This window comes from Squalius cephalus (assembly GCF_949319135.1).
Source record: "Squalius cephalus genome assembly, chromosome: 12".
Lineage (NCBI taxonomy): Eukaryota > Metazoa > Chordata > Actinopteri > Cypriniformes > Leuciscidae > Squalius > Squalius cephalus.
Genome location: NC_137133.1, coordinates 27,530,820 through 27,555,443, shown reverse-complemented (window position 1 = coordinate 27,555,443; position 24,624 = coordinate 27,530,820). Strand labels below are relative to the sequence as shown.

Sequence of the window (24,624 nt, the reverse complement as noted above, 5' to 3'; positions counted from 1 at the left end):
GACTCACCATCAGTGTGTGAGTTGAACTCTTGCTTTTATAAATATAATAGCAGGAAATTAACATTTAAAAAAAAAAAAAATTTGCTTATTTTAATAATATTGTGTTTCCCACCCATAGATATAGATGAATGTGTTTTCAGTCCATCTGTATGTGGTCCAGACTCCAACTGTACAAATGAAATAGGAAGTTACAATTGCTCATGTTTGGATGGATTCACTGTAACAAACTCAAGTCTTCCCATCGCCATCAATAACACATGTAGAGGTACATTCTATATTTAGATTTGCATTTACTCTAACCTTTAATAATTAGCTAGAGTTTATCCATTTTATTTATTTTCGTATTATTTATTTGGATGAGTGACTCAAACGGTTATTTTCCTCTGAACTTCCTTTTACTAAAGATGTGGATGAATGTGTTGAGAGATCAGAGGTCTGCGGTCCAAACTCAGTCTGCAACAACACTGTTGGGAGTTACAATTGCTCGTGCAAGAGTGGATATAATGTAACAGACCCAAACCTCCCTATAAACAGCAATAACACATGCAAAGGTATGATTGACAGCTGGTGCATTACTGTTTGAACTGCCCTAGACTTCTGTTAACTGTAAACTTACATTTGACCAACTATTTTATGTCAGATATGTTTTGACTCACCATCAGTGTGTGGGCCAAACTCTTACTATTGTAATTATAATTGCAGGAAGGAAAACTTTTAAAATATTTTCTTGTTTTAATAATATTGTGTTTTACCTCCATAGATATAGATGAATGTTTGGTCAGTCCATCTGTATGTGGTCCAGATTCCAACTGCTCTAATGAATTAGGAAGTTACAACTGCTCATGTTTGAATGGATTCACTGCAACAAACTCAAATCTCACCATCAGCATCAGTAACACATGTAGAGGTACATTTTTATATTCAGATTTGTTTACTCTATCTTTTTGAATATTAAGCTACCGTTTTTCCATGTAATTGTTTTTTTTATGTAATTTTTGTAAACATATTATTCTCATTTATTTACATATGAATGAGTGACCCAAACTGTTCTTTCCCTTGTAACTTCCTTTTACTAAAGATGTGGATGAATGTGTTGAGAGATCAGAGATCTGCGGTCCAAACTCAGTCTGCAACAACACTGTTGGGAGTTACAATTGCTCATGCATGAGTGGATATAATGTAACAGACCCAAACCTCCCTATAAACAGCAATAACACATGCAGAGGTATGATTGACAGCTGAAGCATTACCGATTGACCTGCCTGAATCTTCTGTTAACTGTAACCTAACATTTTATCATTTTATATTTTATGTCAGATATTCATGAATGTTGTGACTCACCATGAGTGTGTGGGCGGAACTCTTACTGTTGTAATAATTGTAGCAAATTAGCTCTAAGAAACATTAATAATCAATCGTAACTTGTTATAATTGATTATGAATATTTGGATCAGTTAATCGGATTAACTTGATGTAGCTACATTAACATTACAACCAATTACTCAGTTCATCCTGTGAACCCTCAATATTGGTTATCAATTGATTAATAGAAATGTACATTTCCGGGGTATGGGAAATGTCTTTCTTACTGTACAGTACTATTCAGAGCCTGTAGTCAAAATCTGCATGATTAGTGACTCCAGTAAATGAGCTTGAGACACGGACTATTTTACATGTGACATGAACAAGACTTTATTAACTAGACTAAACACTTAAAACTCCTCTAACATACACATACATACATGCATGCAGTTTACCAAGGGAAAGAGAGCTGAAGCAGAATACAGGAAAGCAAGAAGCATTGTTACAGAAAGTTATAGCATTGTTTGAAATTCAGCAGATCAACAGCCTTGAGCAAACCATCAGTTTAGTTCTAACACGCCCTTCTTTAAAAGTAAGGTAAACTAAGGATACTCAATGTATCAAATAATGAGACTAAGTTTGATACTTGCATGTCTCGCCCATTTGAATTAAACTGCCCTGATGCAGTTTGTTGAGGCTCCAGTTGATCTTTGCTGATGTTGTCTTGATGAGAGAGAACCAGTGTGAGTTAGAGGATCCTTGGTGAATGGAAAGACAAGCCCGCAGCCTGGCACAAGTTTGGGGGTCCTTAGAAAACTTCTAGTTCAGCATCATCTTCACATCAGGATTTCAGAAAGGGACTAAGAGGTGTGATCTTGTGATCAGTGATTTTTTAAAGCGTGAAGATGTCACACCCTCTGGAGGTGTGTGAGCCAATAAGAAGTTGTTCCCTTTGGAGGGAATTTCTTTACGACCTTTTGTTCAAGCAGGCCTTTGAACATGTACTTTGATTGGGTGTTTAACAAAAGAATCTTCAAGATTCTTATAATACTAATGCGTCACAAAGTTAGCAAAAATGTAATGTTAATTAATAAATGGGGGACGAAGATTGGAGTTTATAGAGACTAAACATGCTACACATATGATTTTGGTTATAACCATAGTATGCAAGTCTGAAACATTAATCCAAAAGAGTTTAAAAGAGAGAATGAATACATAGACCAAACCACATAAAAGGAAAATCATGAGATGGGAACATTAGATGCATGTTTATACATTTCTCAAGTGGTTATATATAGAATATATAGGATTAAAAGGGTTTATTTCTCTTTCTCAGCCAGAATTAAGTGAGATTCACAATTCTCTGCAAATTCCTTTTGGGGTCGTAAAAAGTCTTATCAGTCTTAAGCCCAATTTAGACTTCTGCATCAAACTTACGCCGTAGCTACGTCGTAGGCTGTGTGTAGCGCGCGTACCCTTCGGCGTACCCTGACGTGCACCTCTCCAAAAATGTAACAACGCGTCAACTCTACGCGGACGCAAGCTCTGTGATTGGTCTGCTAGGACCGCTCCCTCGGGTTTCACATGCTCCCTCTGCGTGCGTGAACGCGGACAACGACGCAGAAGTATAAATGAAAACCAACGCGTTGCCTACAGCGTAGAGGCTCCGGCGTAGGTCCGACGCAGAAGTATAAATCAGCCTTTAATGTGTCCTGTAACAGGACACCGGGTTCTGCCAGTGTGTTAGCTTCATTTGGGATGTTAGTTTTGGGGGAAGTTTCATAGACCTTTGTTGGGAGAGTGAGTTTGCTGGATTATTCATTAAATATAATGAATAATTTGTGTGTGTCTGATTGGTCCAGAAGCTACATTATAATTACAGGAATTGAAACTGTTTAAACAATTGCTTGTTTTAATAATATTGCGTTTCCCCTCCATAGATATAGATGAATGTCTGTTCAGTCCATCTGTATGTGGTCCAGGCTCCAACTGCTCTAATGAAATAGGAAGTTACAATTGCTCATGTTTGGATGGATTCACTGTAACAAACTCAAATTTCACTATCAGCATAAATAACACATGTAGAGGTACATTTCATATTCAGATTTCTTTACTCTAACTTTTAGAATAATAAGCTACCGTTTTTCCATGTAACTTTTGAATGTAATTTTTGTAAACAAATCATTCTATTTATTTATTTACATATGAATCTCATTATTAGCATCAATAGTACATGTAGAGGTGGATTTTATATTCAGATTTGTTTACTCAAATTTTTTTAATGATAAATTAGTTTTTCCATTTTATTTTTCTTTTATGTAATTTTTGTAAACAAATTATTCTCATTTATTTATTTACATATAAATGAGTGACCCAAACTGTTCTTTCCTTCATTACTTCCTTTTACTAAAGATGTGGATGAATGTGTTGAGAGATCAGAGGTCTGTGGTCCAAACTCAATCTGCAACAACACTGTTGGGAGTTACAATTGCTCATGCAAGAGTGGATATAATGTAACAGACCCAAACCTCCCTATAAACAGCAATAACACATGCAGAGGTATGATTGGCAGCTGATCTGTTATTTTATGCTAGATATTCATGAATGTTTTGACTCACCATCAGTGTTTTGGCAAAACTCTTACTGTTGTTATTATAATTTCAGGAAATTAAACTATTTTTAAATGATTGCTTATTTTAAGAATATTGTGTTTTCCCCCATAGATATAGATGAATGTCTGGTCAGTCCATCTGTATGTGGTCCAGATTCCAACTGCACAAATGAAATAGGAAGTTACAATTGCTCATGTTTGGATGGATTCACTGCAACAAACTCAAATCTCACCATCAGCATCAATAACACATGTAGAGGTACATTCTTTTTTATAATCAAATCTTCAATAAAAAGAATGTTTTAGTTTAGATGTTTGGTTTTTTTTTTTAACTGATGGTTTTCTTATTAACAATCTTCTCATGTAATGCACCTAGTGATTTCCTGGAATCTGTTATTTTTCATAATTTTGCTGTATTTCAAAAAGAGGACACAAATAAACAGGGAGGTGTTCAAAACATCAGGAGGGAGTATAGGCAAAATATCAAACAACAACCCTATGTCTAACACAAAATATCAGAGCTAAATACACTAGGAAAAAAAACTGCAATAGTATAAGCTAACTCCCTAGCTAAACCAAAAACAAAAGAGAATTATGTATTCGAAAATAACAGGCAGGTTGCGTATACAACCTGGTTCCCTGGAAGGGGAATGAGATCCTGTATCTTGGTGTTTTACGCTATGAGGAATGCCCTCTGTGTGATTGGTGTCTGAGCATGTGTAAACACACACCAATTTTATTGTCAGATGGCAGTACATGACGTCATACATGCAGTGCATATGCTTACAAAAGGGTGCCCGATTTACATGTCATCAACTCTTTTGTCTGAAGGAAATGTACAGGCATGCCTTAAGCATGGCAACAAGACAGGAAAATCATGAGATGGGAAAATTAGATACATGTTTATACATTTCTCAAGTGGTTATATATAGAATATATAGGATTAAAAGGGTTTATTTCTCCTTCTCAGCAAGAATTAAGTGAGATTCACAATTCTCTGCAAATTCCTTTTGGGGTTGTAAAAAGTCTTATCAGTCTTAATGTGTCCTGTAACAGGACACCGGGTTCTGCCAGTGTGTTAGCTTCATTTGGGATGTTAGTTTTGGGGGAAGTTTCATAGACCTTTGTTGGGAGAGTGAGTTTGCTGGATTATTCATTAAATATAATGAATCATTTGTGTGTGTCTGATTGGTCCAGATGCTACATTATAATTACAGGAATTGAAACTGTTTAAAAAATTGCTTGTTTTAATAATATTGCGTTTCCCCTCCATAGATGTAGATGAATGTCTGTTCAGTCCATCTGTATGTGGTCCAGACTCCAACTGCTCTAATGAAATAGGAAGTTACAATTGCTCATGTTTGGATGGATTCACTGTAACAAACTCAAATTTCACTATCAGTATCAATAACACATGTAGAGGTACATTTTATATTCAGATCTGTTTACTCTAACTTTTTGAATAATAAGCTACCGTTTTTCCATGTAACTTTTGAATGTAATTTTTGTAAACAAATCATTCTATTTATTTATTTACATATGAATCTCATTATCAGCATCAATAGCACATGTAGAGGTGGATTTTATATTCAGATTTGTTTACTCTAATTTTTTGAATAATAAATTAGTTTTTCTATATTATTTTTCTTTTATGTAATTTTTGTAAACAAATTATTCTCATTTATTTGTTTACATATGAATGAATGACCCAAACAGTTCTTTTCCTCTGAACTTTCTTTTACTAAAGATGTGGATGAATGTGTTGAGAGATCAGAGGTCTGCGGTCCAAACTCAATCTGCAACAACACTGTTGGGAGTTACAATTGCTCGTGCAAGAGTGGATATAATGTAACAGACCCAAGCCTTCCTATAAATAGCAATAACACATGCAGAGGTATGATTGGCAGCTGATCTGTTATTTTATGCCAGATATTCATGAATGTTTTGACTCACCATCAGTGTTTTGGCAAAACTCTTACTGTTGTTATTATAATTGCAGGAAATTAAACTATTTTTAAATTATTTTAAGAATATTGTGTTTCTCCCCCATAGATATAGATGAATGTCTGGTCAGTCCATCTGTATGCGGTCCAGACTCCAACTGCACAAATGAAATAGGAAGTTACAATTGCTCATGTTTGGATGGATTCACTGCAACAAACTCAAATCTTACCATCAGCATCAATAACACATGTAGAGGTACATTCTTTTTTATAATCAAATCTTCAATAAAAAGAATGTTTTTGTTTAGATGTTTGTTTGTTTTTTAAACTGATGGTTTTCCTATTAACAGTCTTCTCATGTAATGTACCTAGTGAAAAGAGGACACAAATAAACAGGGAGGTGTTCAAAACACCAGGAGGGAGTATAGGCAAAATATCAAACAACAACCCTATGTCTAACACAAAATATCAGAGCTAAATACACTAGGAAAAAAAACTGCAATAGTATAAGCTAACTCCCTAGCTAAACCAAAAACAAAAGAGAATTATGTATTCGAAAATAACAGGCAGGTTGCGTATACAACCTGGTTCCCTGGAAGGGGAATGAGATCCTGTATCTTGGTGTTTTACGCTATGAGGAATGCCCTCTGTGTGATTGGTGTCTGAGCATGTGTAAACACACACCAATTTTATTGTCAGATGGCAGTACATGACGTCATACATGCAGTGCATATGCTTACAAAAGGGTGCCCGATTTACATGTCATCAACTCTTTTGTCTGAAGGAAATGTACAGGCATGCCTTAAGCATGGCAACAAGACAGCTTCTTGTTCCCTTTCTCAGGGAACCGGGTTGCATACGCAACCTGAGACGTTCTCTTTTTAAAGGGATAGTTCACTTTGAAATTAAATTTTGGTATGTTTTAGCTTACCTCAAGGGCATCCAAGATGTAGGTGTCTTTTTTTCTGCAGTAGTTTAAATTTTGATATTTTTAGGTCTAACCGTTCTTGTCTGTCAGTCATATTATGCAGGTCTGTGGTCACTGTCTCAAAGAGCAAGCACAGAGTCCAAATTAAAACAATTCCCCATCGTCCAAATTAAACAATTCCCCATCGTAAGTACACATTGATGGCTTAAGACACGAAACGAGCGGTTTGTGTGAGAAAACGAGCAGTATTTATATTGTTTTTACCTCTTGTAACACAGCCACATCCAAGTGATCTGAGGGCGCGCGTGCATCCTGCTGTGTGACGTGTGCGCAGACAGGTGCATAGATATATACACTAGATGTCGCCTTGGCTACGGCATTCGTTAAGAACTGCCGTAGCCAATGCGACATCTAGTGTATATATCTATGCACCAGTCTGCACCAGATCACTTGGATGTGGCTGTGTTACAAGAGGTAAAAACAATATAAATACTGTTCGTTTTCTCACAGAAACCGCTCGTTTCGTGTCTTAGGCCATCAATGTGTACTTACGATGGGGAATTGTTTAATTTGGACGATGGGGAATTGTTTTAATTTGGACTCTGTGCATGCTCTTTGAGACAGTGACCACAGACCTGCATTAAATTACTGACAGACCAGAACGGTTTGAAAATATCAAAATTAAAACTACTGCGGAAAAAAAGACACCTACATCTTGGATGCCCTTGAGGTAAGCTAAAACATACCAAAATTTTATTTCAAAGTGAACTATCCCTTTAAGTGGAACTTCAACGCTGCGTCTTGGTGTTAATGCTATGGGGAACCCAATACCTACTACACCATGCTGAAGCAATGCCTAAAAGTTTCATTGTTTCATGTTTTTAGAGATAATTTTGTAAATGTGGCATTAGATTGTAAACATTGCAACTCAAAGAATGATTTAACCTGATCTGTATGAGTAAAAAAACTTTTTTTTTAAAGATGTGGATGAATGTGTTGAGAGATCAGAGGTTTGTGGTCCAAACTCAATCTGCAACAACACTGTTGGGAGTCACAATTGCTCATGCATGAGTGGATATAATGTAACAGACCCAAACCTCCCTATAAACAGCAATAACACATGCAAAGGTATGATTGACAGCTGATGCATTACTGTTTGAACTGCCTGAATCTTCTGTTGAATGTAACCTTACATTTTATCAACTATTTTATGTCAGATATTCTTGAATGTTTTGATTCACGATTAGTGCCTGGGCTGAAATCTTACTTTTGAAATGATAAATGCAGGAAACTAAATGTTTTTAAACAATTGCTTGTTTTAATAATATTGCGTTTTCCCCCATAGATATAGATGAATGTCTGGTCAGTTCATCTGTATGTGGTCCAGATTCCAACTGCACAAATGAAATAGGAAATTACAATTGCTCATGTTTGGATGGATTCACAGCAACAAACTCAAGTCTCACCATCAGCATCAATAATGCATGTAGAGGTACATCCTAAATTCAGATTTGTTTGTTACTCTAGCTTTTAATAATAAGAGTTAATGCATGTCAATTTTTTTATGTAACATTTGTAAGCTAACCATTCTCATTCTCATTATTCTCATTATTTATTCACACATGTATGAGTGAACCAAACTGTTATTTTTCCCATAACTTCCTTTTACTAAAGATGTGAATGAATGTGTTGAGAGATCAGAGGTCTGCGGTCCAAACTCAATCTGCAACAACACTGTTGGGAGTTACAATTGCTCGTGCATGAGTGGATATAATGTAACAGACCCAAACCTCCCTATAAACAGCAGTAACCCATGCAGAGGTATGATTGATAGCTGAAGCACTGAGCAGTTTATATTTGTACTGTCTACATCTTTTGTCAAACCTTTCTCTTTTTTAAATGATTTTATTTCAGATATTTATGAATGTCTTGACTCAGTATCAGTGTGTGGGCCGAACTCTCACTGTTACAATTACAATGGAAGCTTCTCATGCTTTTGTTGGGAAGGATATAACGTCTCAGATGGGAATAAGGCGAATACCAAAAGTAACCCATGCATTGGTAAGTTTGCACTATGTAATATTCTCTGTCATGATTGTTGCATAATTTCAAATATGCCTTTATCAGATATGTCGATAATCATTGTTTGTTTATATAGTTTTTTAGAAAAATCTCATTTTACTTTTCGTTCTCCTAGAACAATGTTGACATTCAAAAAACACATTTTGATTCACACTATATGTATCCCATTTTTCTCCCTTGGTTTTTTTTTTTTTGTTGTTTTTTGTTTTTTTCACATGCAGTTTGACCTTGTAAGTTTAGGGCTGAAATACTAGTTTTATCCAGCACTTTTTCTTTGGGAGATACATTTACATTTGTTCTGGCTTTTTTGTGCTTTAAATATTGCAGTTTCTACCTTTTTGATTTCTATTCTCTTTCTATAGACATATGAATGCCATGAGATAACAAATGTATTTCATGTCTTTATGTGTTTGTGTTAATGAATTTTTTTTTTAATTATTACTTAAATATTTTTCCATAGATATAAATGAATGTCTGTTCAGTCCATCTGTATGTGGTCCAGATTCCAACTGTACAAATGAAATAGGAAGTTACAATTGCTCATGTTTGGTTGGATTCACTGCAACAAACTCAAATCTCACTATCAGCATCAATAACACATGTAGAGGTACATTCTGTGTTCAGATCTCTTTGTTCTCTAGCATTGAATAATAAATTAAATGTTCCCTTTCATGTTGGTCACTCCAACATTTGTCTGAGGGATCCGACAGAAATGGGATCTTCACAGAGAGACCAATCTACTTGGAGAGAAACTAAACGAGCCAATGCATATTGGCATGCGATAATTGCGCCAGCTGCTTCTTCTGGGTATCACCTCAGGAAAAAAAACCAGCTGTTTTCACAGCTCTAAGCATCCCCCCTCTATACCCTCTTTGGACCTGTCTCTGGTGCTCAGCGTACTGCAGAGACCTCCCTTCGAACTGCGGCAGTCAGAAGAGCTAAAGATCCTGTCACTAAAGACAGTGCTCCTGACGGCGCTGGCTTCTATCAAGAGGGTAGGGTACTTGCAAGCGGTTTCGGTCGACATATCGTTTCTAGAATTCGGACCGGCTGACTCTCATGTTGTCCTGAGACCCCGGCCCGGATGTGTGCCCAAGGTTCCTACCACACCCTTTAGAGACCAGGTAGTGAACCGCAAGTGCTGCCCTCGGAGGAGACAGATCTAGCCCTGGCTTTTCTCTGTCCCGTCTGTTCCTTGAGGTTATACGTGGACAGAACGCAAAGCTTAGGACCTCAGACCAGCTCTTCGTCTGTTACGGAGGCCAGCAGAAGGGAAAGGCTGTCTCCAAGCAGAGGTTAGCCCACTGGATAGTGGATACTATTGTCTTGGCGTATCAATCCCAAGATGTGCCTTGCTCGTTCGGGTTGCGAGCACACTCAATTAGAAGTGTTGCTTCCTCCTGGGCATTGGCTCAAGGCACCTTGCTGACAGGTATATGTACTGTAGAGCTGCGGGTTGGGCGACAATCAACACGTTTACTAGATTCTATAGCCTTCATGTAGAGCCAGTATCTTCCCGTATATTCGCCCCAATTGGCCAGTAGCGCGGGGAACCTGCTCAAGTCTCGGCTTGGTACGCCGTTCTCGGCTGGTCGGCCAAATACGTGTGTCTATTGCTCCAGTGTGTTCCCCGGAGACGGCTAACCCTGTTGAGTTCCTCTGTCACCCCTACAGCAGTCAGACATTGCGGAGCGTCTGACGCCAGGCCTAACACTCGTATGCATTGAGGAACCTGTGCTAGACTAGGTGTCCATTTGTATCGGTCCATGCGGCGACCCCTTATGTGTAAATTTGATGGTACGGCTACCTTGTCGGCTAGACATTGTCTTTCTCTTGGCAGAGCCCACTCTGCCGTCTCTGCCGGTGTGTTTCCCCACTAGGATTAGGCCAGAACCACTCCAGAGACTTCCATATGTTGCGCTACCCTGCTTGGCTAGTCCATATGGGTTTTCTCCATGTTACCACCCTCCGGGCAGGACGTGGCTTCTGCAGCGTTCTCCTTCCCCTAGGAAGGGCACGCTTTCCCAGTGTTATCCAATATTCTCCCTGAGTTGGTCTTGAGGAACATCAGTGGCCAGGACTCCCCGCATAGGCTTCTGCCCCTAATAAAGGGAGAGAAGTGAGGCTTATGCAGGGCACTGGAAGGGCCAACAACATGGCGTGTTGATAGGGATCCCATTTCTGTCGGATCCCTACTACGAATGGTGGAGTGACCGACATGAAAGGGAACGTCTTGGTTCCGTATGGTTCCGTCCCGTCGCCATGTTGTTGTACCATCACTGCAGACGGCCGGGTCCCTGGCTCGGCTCCTCAGCGAAAACCAAAGATGCGTTGCACCTGCTGCTCATTATATACCCATACTGCGTGATAGAAGCAGCTGGCGCAGTTATTGAATGCCAATGTGCATTGGCTTGTTTAGTTTCTCGCTAAGTAGATTGAGTAGAAGATTTACTAAGTAGTCTCTCTGCGAAGATCCCATTTCTGTCAGATCCCTCTGACGAACGTCTCCGTTCCCTCTTTCAGGGAACATTGGTTACCATATGTAACCTAGATGTTTTTGTACACCCTTAGTCCAATCAATTTTATTAAAATAAATAGCAAATATGTTTTAATGCTAACATTATGAAGTTTCAGTGTTTCCTACTTTGGATAAAATATTCTAAATGGAATATTAGATTGTACTGTTAGGCAATTCATTAATTGACCTCCACATTCTGTATGAGTGACGTAAAGAGGAAACTGTTATTTTAATGTCTGTAAAATTTTCTTTTACTAAAGATGTGGATGAATGTGTTGAGACATCAGAGGTCTGTGGTCCAAACTCGATCTGCAACAACACTGTTGGGAGTTACAATTGCTCGTGCATGAATGGATATAATGTAACAGACCCAAATCTCCCTATAAACAGCAGTAACACATGCAGAGGTATGATTGACAGCTGATACTCGAACCTTTTGTTAGTGTTTGTACTGCCTTAATCTTCTGCCAACTGTTCACTTTATCAATTACTTTGTTTCAGATATCCATGAATGTCTTGACTCGCCATCAGTGTGTGGGCCGAACTCTCACTGCTACAATTACAATGGAAGCTTCTCATGCCTTTGTTGGAATGGATATAGTGTTACAGATAGTAATCAAGCTATTAATAAAAACAACTCATGCATCGGTAAGTTTTTGTTTATTTGATATTTTGAACTGTAATTTACAAGTAATTTTTATGTTTTTAAACTTTCAGTTATTACACAATTATAAATATATTTTCTTTTAAAAGGTTCATATTAATTCGGGCGGGGGGGGGGGACGACATTACTACTTAATTTGTATATTCCTTGTATAGATGTCTTCCATACCTTTTGTTGTTTTTATAAATCTGTTTTTAAATAATAACTTTTTATTTTATTTTTTTATAGATATAAATGAATGTCTGTTCAGTCCATCTGTATGTGGTCTAGATTCCAACTGCACAAATGAAATAGGAAGTTACAATTGCTCTTGTTTGGATGGATTCACAGCAACAAACTCAAGTCTCATTATCAGCATCAATAACACATGTACAGGTATATTTTATTTTTAGGTTTCTGTTGACGCTATCCTTGAATAATAATCCATGTGATTTTTACTTTGCATGTTTTGGGTTTTTTTGTAAGTGAAGCATTCTGTTGTAAAGATGCCAATGAATATGTTTACCTTCACAGTATGAATGAGTGATCCAACTGTTCTTTTCTTCTGAGCTTTCTTTTACTATAGACTAGTGCAAAGTGCCTGTGCAAAATCAGTTTTTGTCTGTGTTTTTAGTAATTGTTGGTTTGGTGTGTTTGAGTGCTCATTGTTACAATTACACAGCAAAAGTTCAGTGTAGGGTTGGGCGATGTCCCCTAAATTGGCAGTTGACGATGTTTACAGTAAAACATCGCGATGGACGATGATATCGTCGGGGGGGGGGGGGGGGGGGCCATCACGAAGAGACAGGGAGAGTGCACATTGTAGCTACTTACATCTACTGTGTTTACGCCACGGGAATACTCGGCTTGGCATTTTGAAATATTTCTATGTTTATTTGGCCGTTCAGGCGCGCAACCGAAGACAAAGACTACTTGACCATGTTGCGCTCGGAGCGCGCGCGCGCCATCCTGTCAGTAGAATTCAGTTCTCTTTCGCGACTTATCGTGCTTTTAATTTTTCTTTTCAATAGCACATCCTGCTCTTTTCTTTCTCATTCATGTTTTGTTATGAACTTTACATAATCGTCAACTGAAATCTGTGCGGATTATCAACAATACGATACATTTAGGCCTATAGGACATAAAGGGTCTCTGCGGCAAAAGTGAAAGTACCAGCGGCCAACGGGTGAAATGTTTCTCTTTGCACAGCAAAGCACCCGTTTCAATAAAAGGATATATTAAAGTTTATAAAGCCTACTTTTACATTTTCATTGCTGTTTTAAAATGAATTTCGCCATCACCTTAAACAAGCTGTTCTGCTTGAATCCCAGTTCAGGAGCTGTAACTGTTAGGTTACCACAGAAACTTAAGCGTTTGGTTGATTGCTGTGGTGACTCGTGACACTCGCGAACAGCACTGAACACACACGTCTTCATTTTTTTTATCGTTTGTTGGTAAAGGGTGAGAGACCTTGCGAGCCACACGAGCCATAGGTTCCCAACCACTGGTGTACACACGAAAACGAACTGCCGTGAGACTGGGCTGGTCTGACAGGGTGGGGGGCGTGGCATCACGATGGTGGCTCTCCATCGTGATGTCGGTCAGCCATCACGATGGACGATGATATCGTCCATCGGCACAACCCTAGTTCAGTGACATTATTATTTGTGCATGGTAGGAAGCAAATACTGATACTGACATAATGATGCATTGGAGGATATATTTAGAGTAGATATTTGTGTTTTGTTAGTGCAGACTGACTGTTCTTGAAGATTACATGTTGTTATTGTGTCAGCACCTCTTTATAGACAACATTGCTCAGAAAGTGGCGCTTTTTGTTTGTTTCATCATCTTGAGCAAGAATACGAAGTCTGTTTGATCTGCCAACTCTGCTGGCTGCAACGTAGAATTGACCATGACTGAAGAAGTCTCTTGTGCAGAAGACACCAACACGTTGCAAAGACTGGCCTTGTGACTTATTCACTGTCATGGCAAAGCAGGGTCTCACCGGAAACTGCCTACGTCGCAGGGTGAATGGAAATATGTTGTCAGATGGGATGAGGATGATGCGTGGAATGAGTAATGTGCATCCTGCATTGACACCGATCACAGAAGTCGCAACCAAAAGATGAGGCAGGATTTGTTCAATGATGTATCTCGATCCATTGCAGTGTCCATTTTGTTGGTCAAAGTTTCGAAATAGCATGATCACCATTCCCACCTTTAAAGTGATGCGATGGGGAGGCATACCAGATGGGCAGAGGGTATTTAGAAACTCAGTTGGGTACATATGATGACCCTCAGATTCTGCTGTGTCCACACTGTTGCAAACATGCTCTTCTCCAGGAAAATTCTTTGTCATATATTCATTCACTTTGTCAACTTCAGAGTTGGTTGAGCACAGTATGACACGTTCACATAGCCACTTTGGATTGGAAATGTTGATTGTCATGTCATCATGTACCCAATTGACAATGTCCTCAAGTTTCTCGCCAGAAATTGATAGTGATTCATTGAGCTCAATTGCAAATTCACCCACTTCTGGAACCACAGGAATTTCCCCTCACCAAGGTTCAAAAGGAATTTGGCAAAATCTGCTTCTGTTTGTTGATCTCCAGCAGCTTGAGTGATCTTCATGTTTTCTGTTGGACGAAGAATCTCAACATTTTTCCATAGGTGTGAGCTCTTGAAACACCTTCCTATGATCTGGGTTTGGCTACCATGTGGGACAACAGTAAGGATTTGCCTCCAGTCACTGCTGAAAACCATTGTGATGCCACCAAATGGCTTGTCTGAACCTCTGAGCCACTGGAATGTACGATCTGCTGCTTCTAATGCACAGCGATCCATCATTGACACTTCATCCACAACCATGAGATGCGTCATTCATTCTAAGGAGTGTTGCAGTGCTGTCATGTTCACTCATACTGCAAGTGGACTCGTCAGTGAGAATGAGAGGACATTTTGTCCTACTGTGAAAGGTTGTGCCTTGCGGCAGTAGGGTAGCTGCAATGCCACTTGCAGCTGTTGCAAGAGCTACTTTGCCCTGTGCACACACTTTGTTAAGGATGTGACACAATATGAATGTTTTCCCAGTTCCACCACTTGCATCAAGGGATATCATTTTTCCCAAGTCCCTGTTCCACACTTTCCATCACTGACCCCTTTTTTTTTCACAATCAGGTGGTCAGCAAAATATCAGATGCCCAGAATATGGGCAGAAATGTGGTATGAATATAATTCATTTGGCTGCTGTTCATAACTAATAGTTCATTTGAATTATAATAATTTATGCACATCAGTGCACAGCCACAGAGATGTACTCTTTCCTAACGAGATGATGATCTGAATCAGGTGTGTTAAATTAGGGAGACATACAAACTGTGCAGAGCTGTGGGTCCCCAGGACCAGGATTGAGAACCACTGCTCTAACCTGTTAACATGGGAGCCAAAATAAAAATGGCCACGCCATGCCGGCCTAAAGTAACAGCTGATGGGGATTTGCCATCACAATCGGTAAGAGGATAGTTAACCTCGTTTAAGCCTGCATAGCCTAGAGCTATACTGTTGAATAGGCAGGGCAACTATTTAACATATTAAACATCACATAGTTACAGGCTAACTTCAGCGCGCATGACACAGTAAAATATTAACATTTACTACAAATGATGGCCGTGAAAGAGACTTAGCATAGGCTACTATAGAGAATGAGGAGTTACGTCACAATCTTTTCACGAAGCGTTGCATTCCGGGAAGGCGCCGCCATATTAGGTGGTAAAATGCTGTCCGTTGCCATGGTTACTTAAACAGTGAGACCGAGAGAAATAGCAAAAGAGAGAGAGCCCAGCTTAGTATTTGTTTACATTTTAGCGATACGCCGCAGTTTCTTGGGAAGATATGGAGAAGGAGGAAGCGAAATGAAATGGGCTCTATCGGGAGAGACAAAATAACAACGCTATTTAGAGAAACTGCTTGTCACTAAACTGACAGCAGTGACAATGAGCACTTTTCAAAAGCAAGGTATTTCAGCACTAGATGACACAAATGAACAAAATTAATACTCTGTTAGTCAACTAGAGTTGTTTCATTTGTTATAGATATATCTGTACTGCAAACTGTTTCAAAAAGACACTTTTTTTCAATGACGTATGACTCGCATTGACAGGGGAATGTCCGATCTGTGGGTATATGTCCGCTTACACGGCAGGTCCAAATGCACATCCGATTCATATCAGATTTATTTCCACATATGAATGACGCCTGAATGACGTTATTTTGTCTCTCCCGATAGAGCCCCTTTCCTTTCGCTTCCTATTTCTCCATTTATTCAACCGTATCGCAAAAATGCAAACGAATATCAAGCTGCTCTTTCTCTCTCTGTCGCTATTTCTCTCGGTCTCACTGTCGAATTAACCATGGCGACGGATAGCTTAACCACCTAATATGGCGGCGCCTTCCCGGAATGCAACGCGGAGTGAAACGCATGACGTCACATTCTCATTCTCTATTAAACAGTAGCGATAATATTAAGCGCACCAGAATTAAATAATATATTAAGAAGTAAACAGCATAACTTTAAATAAACATATTAAGAAGTAAACTTACAGATTCAGTTAACATCCAGAGAGTGTTTGTTTTATTGTTTATTTTTAAACCACAACCCATAATGTCAGAATGTTTATTTTTAAACCACAACCTTCTAGAAATGATATATTTAACGATATATTTTGCATTTCTAATCCAAACAACGTCAAACTTGGCACTGCACTTACTCGTTCCCGTAGCGAGACACCTGTCAGGTTTAAAATCCATCGGACTAACGGTTCGAGAGATATGCGAATAACAGACATACTGACTGACAGACAGACAGACAGACAGACAGACAGACAGACAGACGTTTCTGTAATTTATAGATAGATGTGGATGAATGTGTTGTACAATTGCTCGTGCATGAGTGGATATAATGTAACAGACCCAAACCTCCCTATAAACAATAACACATGCAAAAGTATGATTTACAGCTGAAGCACTTATTGCAAATAAATTCATGACAGTCTGACTCCGGTTCAAATTGATACGGTTGCACAGATGTGTCCTCAGAGACATTCTTTCTCCAAAATATACCCTCAACTGTTGTCAAGGCAACACTCCACGTGTGTTGTGTCAAAACCGGTCAAAACATGAAGATTTTCAAAAAACTTTTTTGGGAGTTTTCCACATTTCCCCAGTTATTATTTTCATCTCAGTGCATGTTAATTTTTTTGCTATGTTATTGTATGCAAGTGTTTTTGGACATAAATAAGCCCAATTTTTTTTAAATTCTTGTTCATTTTCTTTAAAGGGGTGGTATAATGCCCTTTTCACAAGATGTAAAATAAGTCTTTGATGTCCCCAGAGTGTGAATTTGAAGTTTTAGCTCAAAATACCCCACAGATATTTTATATACTGTAGCATGTTAAAATTGTCACTTTTTGAGGGTGAGCAAAACGCACCATTTTGTGTCTGTTCCTTTAAATGCAAATGAGCTGCTGCTTGTGGCACAGAGGGCGGAGCTTCAAGAGCTTGCACTGAAATTTTCAAAAACTTTTAGCCTTTTATGTTCAAACCGGATTCAGACAATGATGGAGAGACTCATAAAGAAGTGACAACATATAGAATGAAACAGGACATTTCTGAATGGTTAGTTGATGAATTTATGTAGCTTATGTGTAGTTATCTTCTAGTCATTGATTAGCATATTTTGTCTTGGTAATCTATAAATCGTGTTCAGGGGGCGGGGTTTATGTAAATTTTAGGTTTCAAGATGTCACTAACCCTGGAGGAATGTCGTGTAGTCCCTACCAGCCGTTTGTAGTAGTCCTTAAAAAGCAATTTCTTTAAAAGCAAATATCTCCCTTTGCTTTGAACTTTGAGCATTGTAACTTTGCAGACGTTGTTTATGCTCAAACAGCAACATTACACACTAACTAAAGTTTAATAAGTGAAATCATAATCAACCACCCCTTTTAACAATATTTTAGACATAGATCAAACTCTTTTGGATTTCTAATTATTTGTACAAATCTTAGATTTAAAAATGCTGATATTGTTCTTTCTCAGTTCCTTATCAATCAGTCACCTTCACGTTAATTGTCATTGACTGACGAATTGGGATCTCGTCTGAGAGCCCAATCACATTCAAGCAGAGGTGGACCATAACAAAGTACATTTACTTGAGTACTGTACTTAAGTACACTTTTTGAGTATCTTACTTGAGTATTATTTTTTATGGAAACTTTTTGCTTTAACTTCACTATATTTGAAAGACCAATATCGTACTTTTTACTCCATTACTTTTTTGTCAAGGTCCTTGAGGAGAAAGTAGTAACGTAAGTCAGGGGATGATTTTGGTTGCAAGGGTTTGATTTTGGTTGGAAATGAAAGTCGGGTTGACGTCAGAACCCGACTGATGTTGGTTTCTGATGTCAACCCGATTTAAATTTTTTTAACCACAATACGTCTGTCCAACGTTGGAGATTAATGTCAATCTGACGTTGGAATCTGACATCAACCTGATTTTCATTTTCAGCGTTGGGTTTGGTCTTCTAAATGCGAATTTTGTTATTGTTTTGGAGCACACTAGCTTATAGATAACAGTAAGGCTAACATATTCATTCTAAAAGCCAAACAACTTTAAATAGGGCACTATTTGAGGGAACAGCCATTTAGGTGTCAGAAACCATTGTGGACATCATTGAGTGCACTTATTCAATCTCACATTCAGTCCCACAACTGGAACTGTGTTCTAGATATAAATTTGATATTGATATGAGGGTAGGTAGGCAAACATAGATTCAGAGGCATAAGGTACTGTAAGTATTACATGCAACAATGCAACAATAATAAAACAATGCATTGACATTTACTTTTTACTTTTGATACTCAAGTACTTTTAAAAATGAGTACTTCTGTACATTTACTTAAAGGTCCCATATTGTACACATTTATGACGTTTTATTTTAGGTTTTGATGTCCTTAAGAATATATATGTGCGGTATAAGTACCAAAAACCAACCCAATATATTTTTTAAAGCTCCTTTCTCAGGAGCTCTGCTAAGAACAGGCTGATTTTGGCCTTTCTAATTAATATTCATGAGCCTCTCTTCTGATTGGCCTGTTGTTTTCTGAGTGACGCACGGCCAGGCCAATCACAGGTAACGTCTCCGTTCCCTACTCAGGGAACGAGGGGTACATACGTAACCGAGACATTACGTCGTGACGACGAATGGGGTTTCGCTTAGAAAGCCTCTCATCTTCGAGAAATAAAATGAGACAATGGCAAGAAAATGCCATGGGTCTGCGGAATTTGCATAGCGTAACTCCGCCCCACCTCGTGGGTATATAAGGAAGTATGCTGGCAACATGCAGATATGTTTCTTCGCTGAGGAGCCGAGACTGAACTCAGGTTCCCTTTCGAAAGGGAACTCCCACTGCGTCGAAATGACGCTATGGGAACCGCCTCAGCGTGACCAATGACTGAAGTACCTATAAAAACCCGCCAATCATATTGGCCCGCGTCAGCCATGACGTCATGCTCTGACGCACCCGGGAAGTATAAAGGGAGCGCTCGGAGAAAATGACATCCTCTTTTCGTCTTCAGGGACTGATTTACTGAGTACTTGAAAATGGATAAACCTGCAAAAGCATTTAGGAAGTGTGTTGACCCGTGTGAGAGATGTCTTACACCTGGTGACTTGCACGACCTATGTGTTTGGTGTTTGGGTGAGGAGCACGCGCGCTCTGCTCTCGAGGGGGCGGGGTGCGCGCATTGCGAGAGTCTACCCTTAAGGACTCTTCGTTCTCGTCTGTCCCTCTTCTCGAGGGAGGAGGGACAGTCTTCTTTGCCCCGCGGTTCGGGTCCCTCTCGCGCTGAGGCCGAGAGGAGGCTCAGATCGTGGGGGTCGCAAAGAGACCTCGCTGACGAGTTCGAGAGAGGAGTGAGTCTCTCTCGATCGTCAGCGCGGGACGAGGATGAGATGCTGGCTGAAGATAACAGCTCTCAGGTATCTTCTGGACCAGCAGGCAGTGCTCCTCTGGTGTTTAACCAGGACGAGCAGGCGGAGCGTGAGGCAGACGAAGATATGTTATTTGAGTCTGCCCAGCCCTCCTGCCCCGCGTATGAGGAACTGATGGAGGTGATGGAGCGGGCTGCCGCTAGGCTGGATTTGCCTTGGCAGCGCGTTCAGGAGGGAGCTGCTCGTGGAAGGCTCGACGAGCGCTTTCTCTCTGGCCACACCCCATCAGTTCCTGGGAGCCTTCCATTCCTTCCTGATCTCCATTCTGAGATCGTGAAGGCATGGAAGAACCCGTATTCCTCCCGCATCCATCGCTTCCAAGCGAGGAGTTATTCCAATGTGGAAGGGGTGCGGGAGAACGGGTATGTGTCGATGCCTCCTGTTGAGGATACCTTCGCGAACTATCTAGCGCGGGGGGAGGCATCGACACTAAGAGCTCCAACCCTGCCATCTAAACCTCTTCAGACCACGTCTCGTCTGAATGGCAGGGCATACGCGGCGGCAGGTCAGGCTGGTGCTGCACTGCATACAATGGCTGTATTGCAGGCGTACCAGGCTGATCTGCTGAAGGACCTGGACCAGGGTCAGGGCTTATCACCTGATGCGGTAGCTGAACTGCGCCGCACCACAGACCTGGCTCTCCGGGCCACCAAGCAGACAGCTACGGCTGTTGGGCGTTCTATGGCTGCTATGGTGGTCACGGAGAGGCACCTGTGGGTGAACCTTTCAGGCATCGTGGAGAAAGAGAAATTATTTCTCCTTGATGCCCCGGTCTCGCCCTCTGAACTTTTCGGTACCTCTGTCGAGGCAGTGGTCGGGAAGTTTAGAGAGGCGAGGGCGCGGTCAGCAGCGTATAAATCTTTCATTCCGCGCCGGTCCAGGTCCGCACCCAGACACCCCGGGGGCCCTGGCCCGTCTCGCTTTGAGGAGCGCAGACAGGGCCAGCGGGACTCAGTCGCCGCTCGTGCCCCTCCTCTTGGTAGGAGTAGGACCGTGAGACGGCGCGAGGCCAGGAGGAAAAGGCAGGGGGTAAGGAGAGAAGACTTCCAGGGTAATCGTAATGACAAGCGCCCTGGAAGAGGCAGATAATGGCCATTCTCCCTTTACATGTCCTGCCTTCCCTCTTTCCCCCTGTTTTAAGTGACATCAGGCTCATGTGCTGGACCCATGATGATAATTTTAATCTGACGGTCTGCGTCAAGCTTATTATGCATCTTTGAACGTAGAACAGGCTGTTCCTGTATTGGGAAGTGATATTTTTTGTTATGTTCTGCAAAATTGAGTTTTGGCCTCCGTTCTTCCTTGCAAATAAACGTTTCTGTTTTGTTAAATATGTGGCCTCCGCTATATGGCAGGCCATATTTACCTTAAACTGTGCATAGTGTGCATTAGACTTCCTCTCCTGTGAGAACAGTTTGCTGAGGTTTACATTCGGTTACGCTTTGCAGTTACATCTTTAGAGCCATGAGCCTTGGTAAGATAAGCTAGATTTCCTAGATATATGTGTTAGGCCTCCTCTCCATTGAGAGTCTTCTTGCTGAGGCCACCATATACATAGGTTGGCTTTGATGGATAGATATATGTGTTAGGCTTCCCCTCCATTGAGGGTCATCCTGATGAGGCCTCCATATACACTTTTCTGTCTGTAGCTACCATGCAAACAGCTTTGCAGGTAGAGCTGGGAAGTGGCCCCTCCCCTTTTTGGTAAAAAACTGAACTCTAGGCCCTTCGCTCCCTGAGCTCTGTTAATGTGTGAGTTAGGCTTCCTCTCCATTGAGAGTCATCTTGCTGAGGCTTCAGTTTACACAGTGCATGTTTCAGGTTTCCTTCTCTTTTTGGGTCGTCTCTTTGAGACCTTCATGCAATTGGTTTAGACATTATAGCTGTTTGTGGTATATGTGCCAGGTCTCCTCTCCATGGAGAGTCATCCTGCTGAGGCCTCCATATATGCAGTGCATGCCTTAGGTTTAGGCCTTCTTGCGAACAGATTGGTAGCTATCATAGGTATGTGTCTCTTTATATATATTTTTTTATATATATATTTATATATAGTTAGCTATATGTGTTAGGCCTCCTCTCCTTCGAGAGTCGTTTTGTTGAGGCCTCCATATACACTACGTTTGTTGTAGACCTGCCTTGCTTTGGTAGATATGTGTCAGGCCTCCTCTCCACTGAGAGTCTTCCTGCTGAGGCCACCATATACATAGTTAAGCTGTCTATGGTTAGATATGTGTCAGGCCTCCTCTCCACTGAGAGTCTTCCTGCTGAGGCCACCATATACATAGTTAAGCTATCTATGGTTAGATATGTGTCAGGCCTCCTCTCCACTGAGAGTCTTCCTGCTGAGGCTACCATATTCATAGTTAAGCTGTCTGTGGTTAGATATGTGTCAGGCCTCCTCTCCACTGAGAGTCTTCCTGCTGAGGCTACCATATACATAGTTAAGCTGTCTATGGTTAGATATGTGTCAGGCCTCCTCTCCACTGAGAGTCTTCCTGCTGAGGCCACCATATACATAGTTAAGCTGTCTATGGTTAGATATGTGTCAGGCCTCCTCTCCACTGAGAGTCTTCCTGCTGAGGCCACCATATACATAGTTAAGCTATCTATGGTTAGATATGTGTCAGGCCTCCTCTCCACTGAGAGTCTTCCTGCTGAGGCCACCATATTCATAGTTTAGCTGTCTGTGGTTAGATTTGTGGCAGGCCTCCTCTCCACTGAGAGTCTTCCTGCTGAGGCCACCATATTCATAGTTAGCTGTCTGTGGTTAGATATGTGTCAGGCCTCCTCTCCACTGAGAGTCTTCCTGCTGAGGCTACCATATTCATAGTTAAGCTGTCTATGGTTAGATATGTGTCAGGCCTCCTCTCCACTGAGAGTCTTCCTGCTGAGGCTACCATATACATAGTTAAGCTGTCTGTGGTTAGATATGTGTCAGGCCTCCTCTCCACTGAGAGTCTTCCTGCTGAGGCCACCATATTCATAGTTTAGCTGTCTGTGGTTAGATTTGTGGCAGGCCTCCTCTCCATTGAGAGTCTTCCTGCTGAGGCTACCGTATACATAGTTAAGCTGTCTGTGGTTAGATATGTGTCAGGTCTCCTCTCCACTGAGAGTCTTCCTGCTGAGGCTACCATATACATAGTTAAGCTGTCTATGGTTAGATATGTGTCAGGCCTCCTCTCCACTGAGAGTCTTCCTGCTGAGGCCACCATATACATAGTTAAGCTGTCTATGGTTTAGATTGTGTTAGGCCTCCTCTCCATTGAGAGTCTTCCTGCTGAGGCCTCCATATACATAATTAAGTTGTCTATGGTTAGATATGTGTCAGGCCTCCTCTCTGTGAGAGTCTTCCTGCTGAGGCCACCATATGTGTATTTTTTGCCTTTCCTGTTGAGCTCTGCAAAGGTTGAACTTTCACTATTTGAGAATAAGTTCTGGAGACCATGTGAGTGTGCAGGCTTCCTCTGCTTTCGGAGTCTTCCTGCTGAGGCCTCCGCTTCCCTTAGGTCTAAACAGGTTGTTGGCTTCAGCACTAAACGTGATAGCCTCCCTGGTCATAGGGGTCGACTTTGGTCCCCCGAAAGTAGCAGGCCGGAGACCTTTTGGCTCGGGGCCGTACTCCCTTTAAGGAACCCTTCCTGTAGATGTGGTTTCCATGCCTTGAGCTGGAGCTCGGCAGTGGCCCTAGGGAGAGGTGCTACTGTTAGCCTGACGTTTAAGCAGTAGGGGCTTTAACCTTGGGTTATTGTGTTTTTTGTGCTTGTTACACTTAGTTGTTTGGCATCCCCTTAGCATGGTGGCGTTGGTATAGACGTTCCCATAGCGTCATTTCGACGCAGTGGGAGTTCCCTTTCGAAAGAGAACGTGCTCAGGTTACGTATGTAACCTATGTTCCCTGAGAACAGGGAACGAGCACTGTGTCTCCTTGCCATGCTTCCGGTCTGCTTACTCAGTCCCTTCAGACGAAGAGGATGTCATTTTCTCCGAGCGCTCCCTTTATACTTCCCGGGTGCGTCAGAGCATGACGTCATGGCTGACGCGGGCCAATATGATTGGCGGGTTTTTATAGGTACTTCAGTCATTGGTCACGCTGAGGCGGTTCCCATAGCGTCATTTCGACGCAGTGCTCGTTCCCTGTTCTCATGGAACATAGGTTACATACGTAACCTGAGCACGCTTTCGTGGTCACTACGAGTTACGTCGTGACGACGAATGGGGTTCCCAGTCTAATCATGCCACCTCGGCTGTCTTCCAGTGCTCTGCGTAAGTCTGAGATCCCTGTCGTGAGACTAGCACGGACGAAGGACTCCTACTTAACACAGGAATACCAAGGTACACTGGGAAGCATATCTCAGTGGAAATATGCTATTAGTGCCTGCCCGAAGGGGGGGGGGACTTACAGAATACACATATGACCCGAGAGGGGGCTGCATATGGAGAAACACTGGGGTGTCCAGCCCGCAGGGTGGAATGTTCCAAGGAAAAGACACATGCTCAGAGAGGCTTACAGTGGAAATACACATGTGGGGGTCGCCCAGAGGGG

At 41.1% G+C, this 24,624-nt stretch overlaps 1 protein-coding gene across 1 annotated transcript in view; it reads left to right on the top strand.

Moving 5' to 3' along the window:
* Window positions 1-24,624, top strand: part of adgrf6 (adhesion G protein-coupled receptor F6) — a gene marked incomplete at its 3' end in the record, with an annotated part of 70,852 nt that overhangs the window by 28,544 nt on the left and 17,684 nt on the right. Inside the window, exons 72-89 of the mRNA XM_079889223.1 lie at window positions 119-265; window positions 405-551; window positions 761-907; window positions 1,079-1,225; window positions 3,243-3,389; window positions 3,715-3,861; window positions 4,026-4,172; window positions 5,189-5,335; window positions 5,661-5,807; window positions 5,966-6,112; window positions 7,766-7,912; window positions 8,130-8,276; window positions 8,459-8,605; window positions 8,699-8,845; window positions 9,327-9,473; window positions 11,645-11,791; window positions 11,886-12,032; window positions 12,277-12,423. Coding sequence (XP_079745349.1) covers window positions 119-265; window positions 405-551; window positions 761-907; window positions 1,079-1,225; window positions 3,243-3,389; window positions 3,715-3,861; window positions 4,026-4,172; window positions 5,189-5,335; window positions 5,661-5,807; window positions 5,966-6,112; window positions 7,766-7,912; window positions 8,130-8,276; window positions 8,459-8,605; window positions 8,699-8,845; window positions 9,327-9,473; window positions 11,645-11,791; window positions 11,886-12,032; window positions 12,277-12,423 — 2,646 coding nt within the window. The remainder of the gene's footprint in view (window positions 1-118; window positions 266-404; window positions 552-760; window positions 908-1,078; window positions 1,226-3,242; window positions 3,390-3,714; window positions 3,862-4,025; window positions 4,173-5,188; window positions 5,336-5,660; window positions 5,808-5,965; window positions 6,113-7,765; window positions 7,913-8,129; window positions 8,277-8,458; window positions 8,606-8,698; window positions 8,846-9,326; window positions 9,474-11,644; window positions 11,792-11,885; window positions 12,033-12,276; window positions 12,424-24,624) is intronic.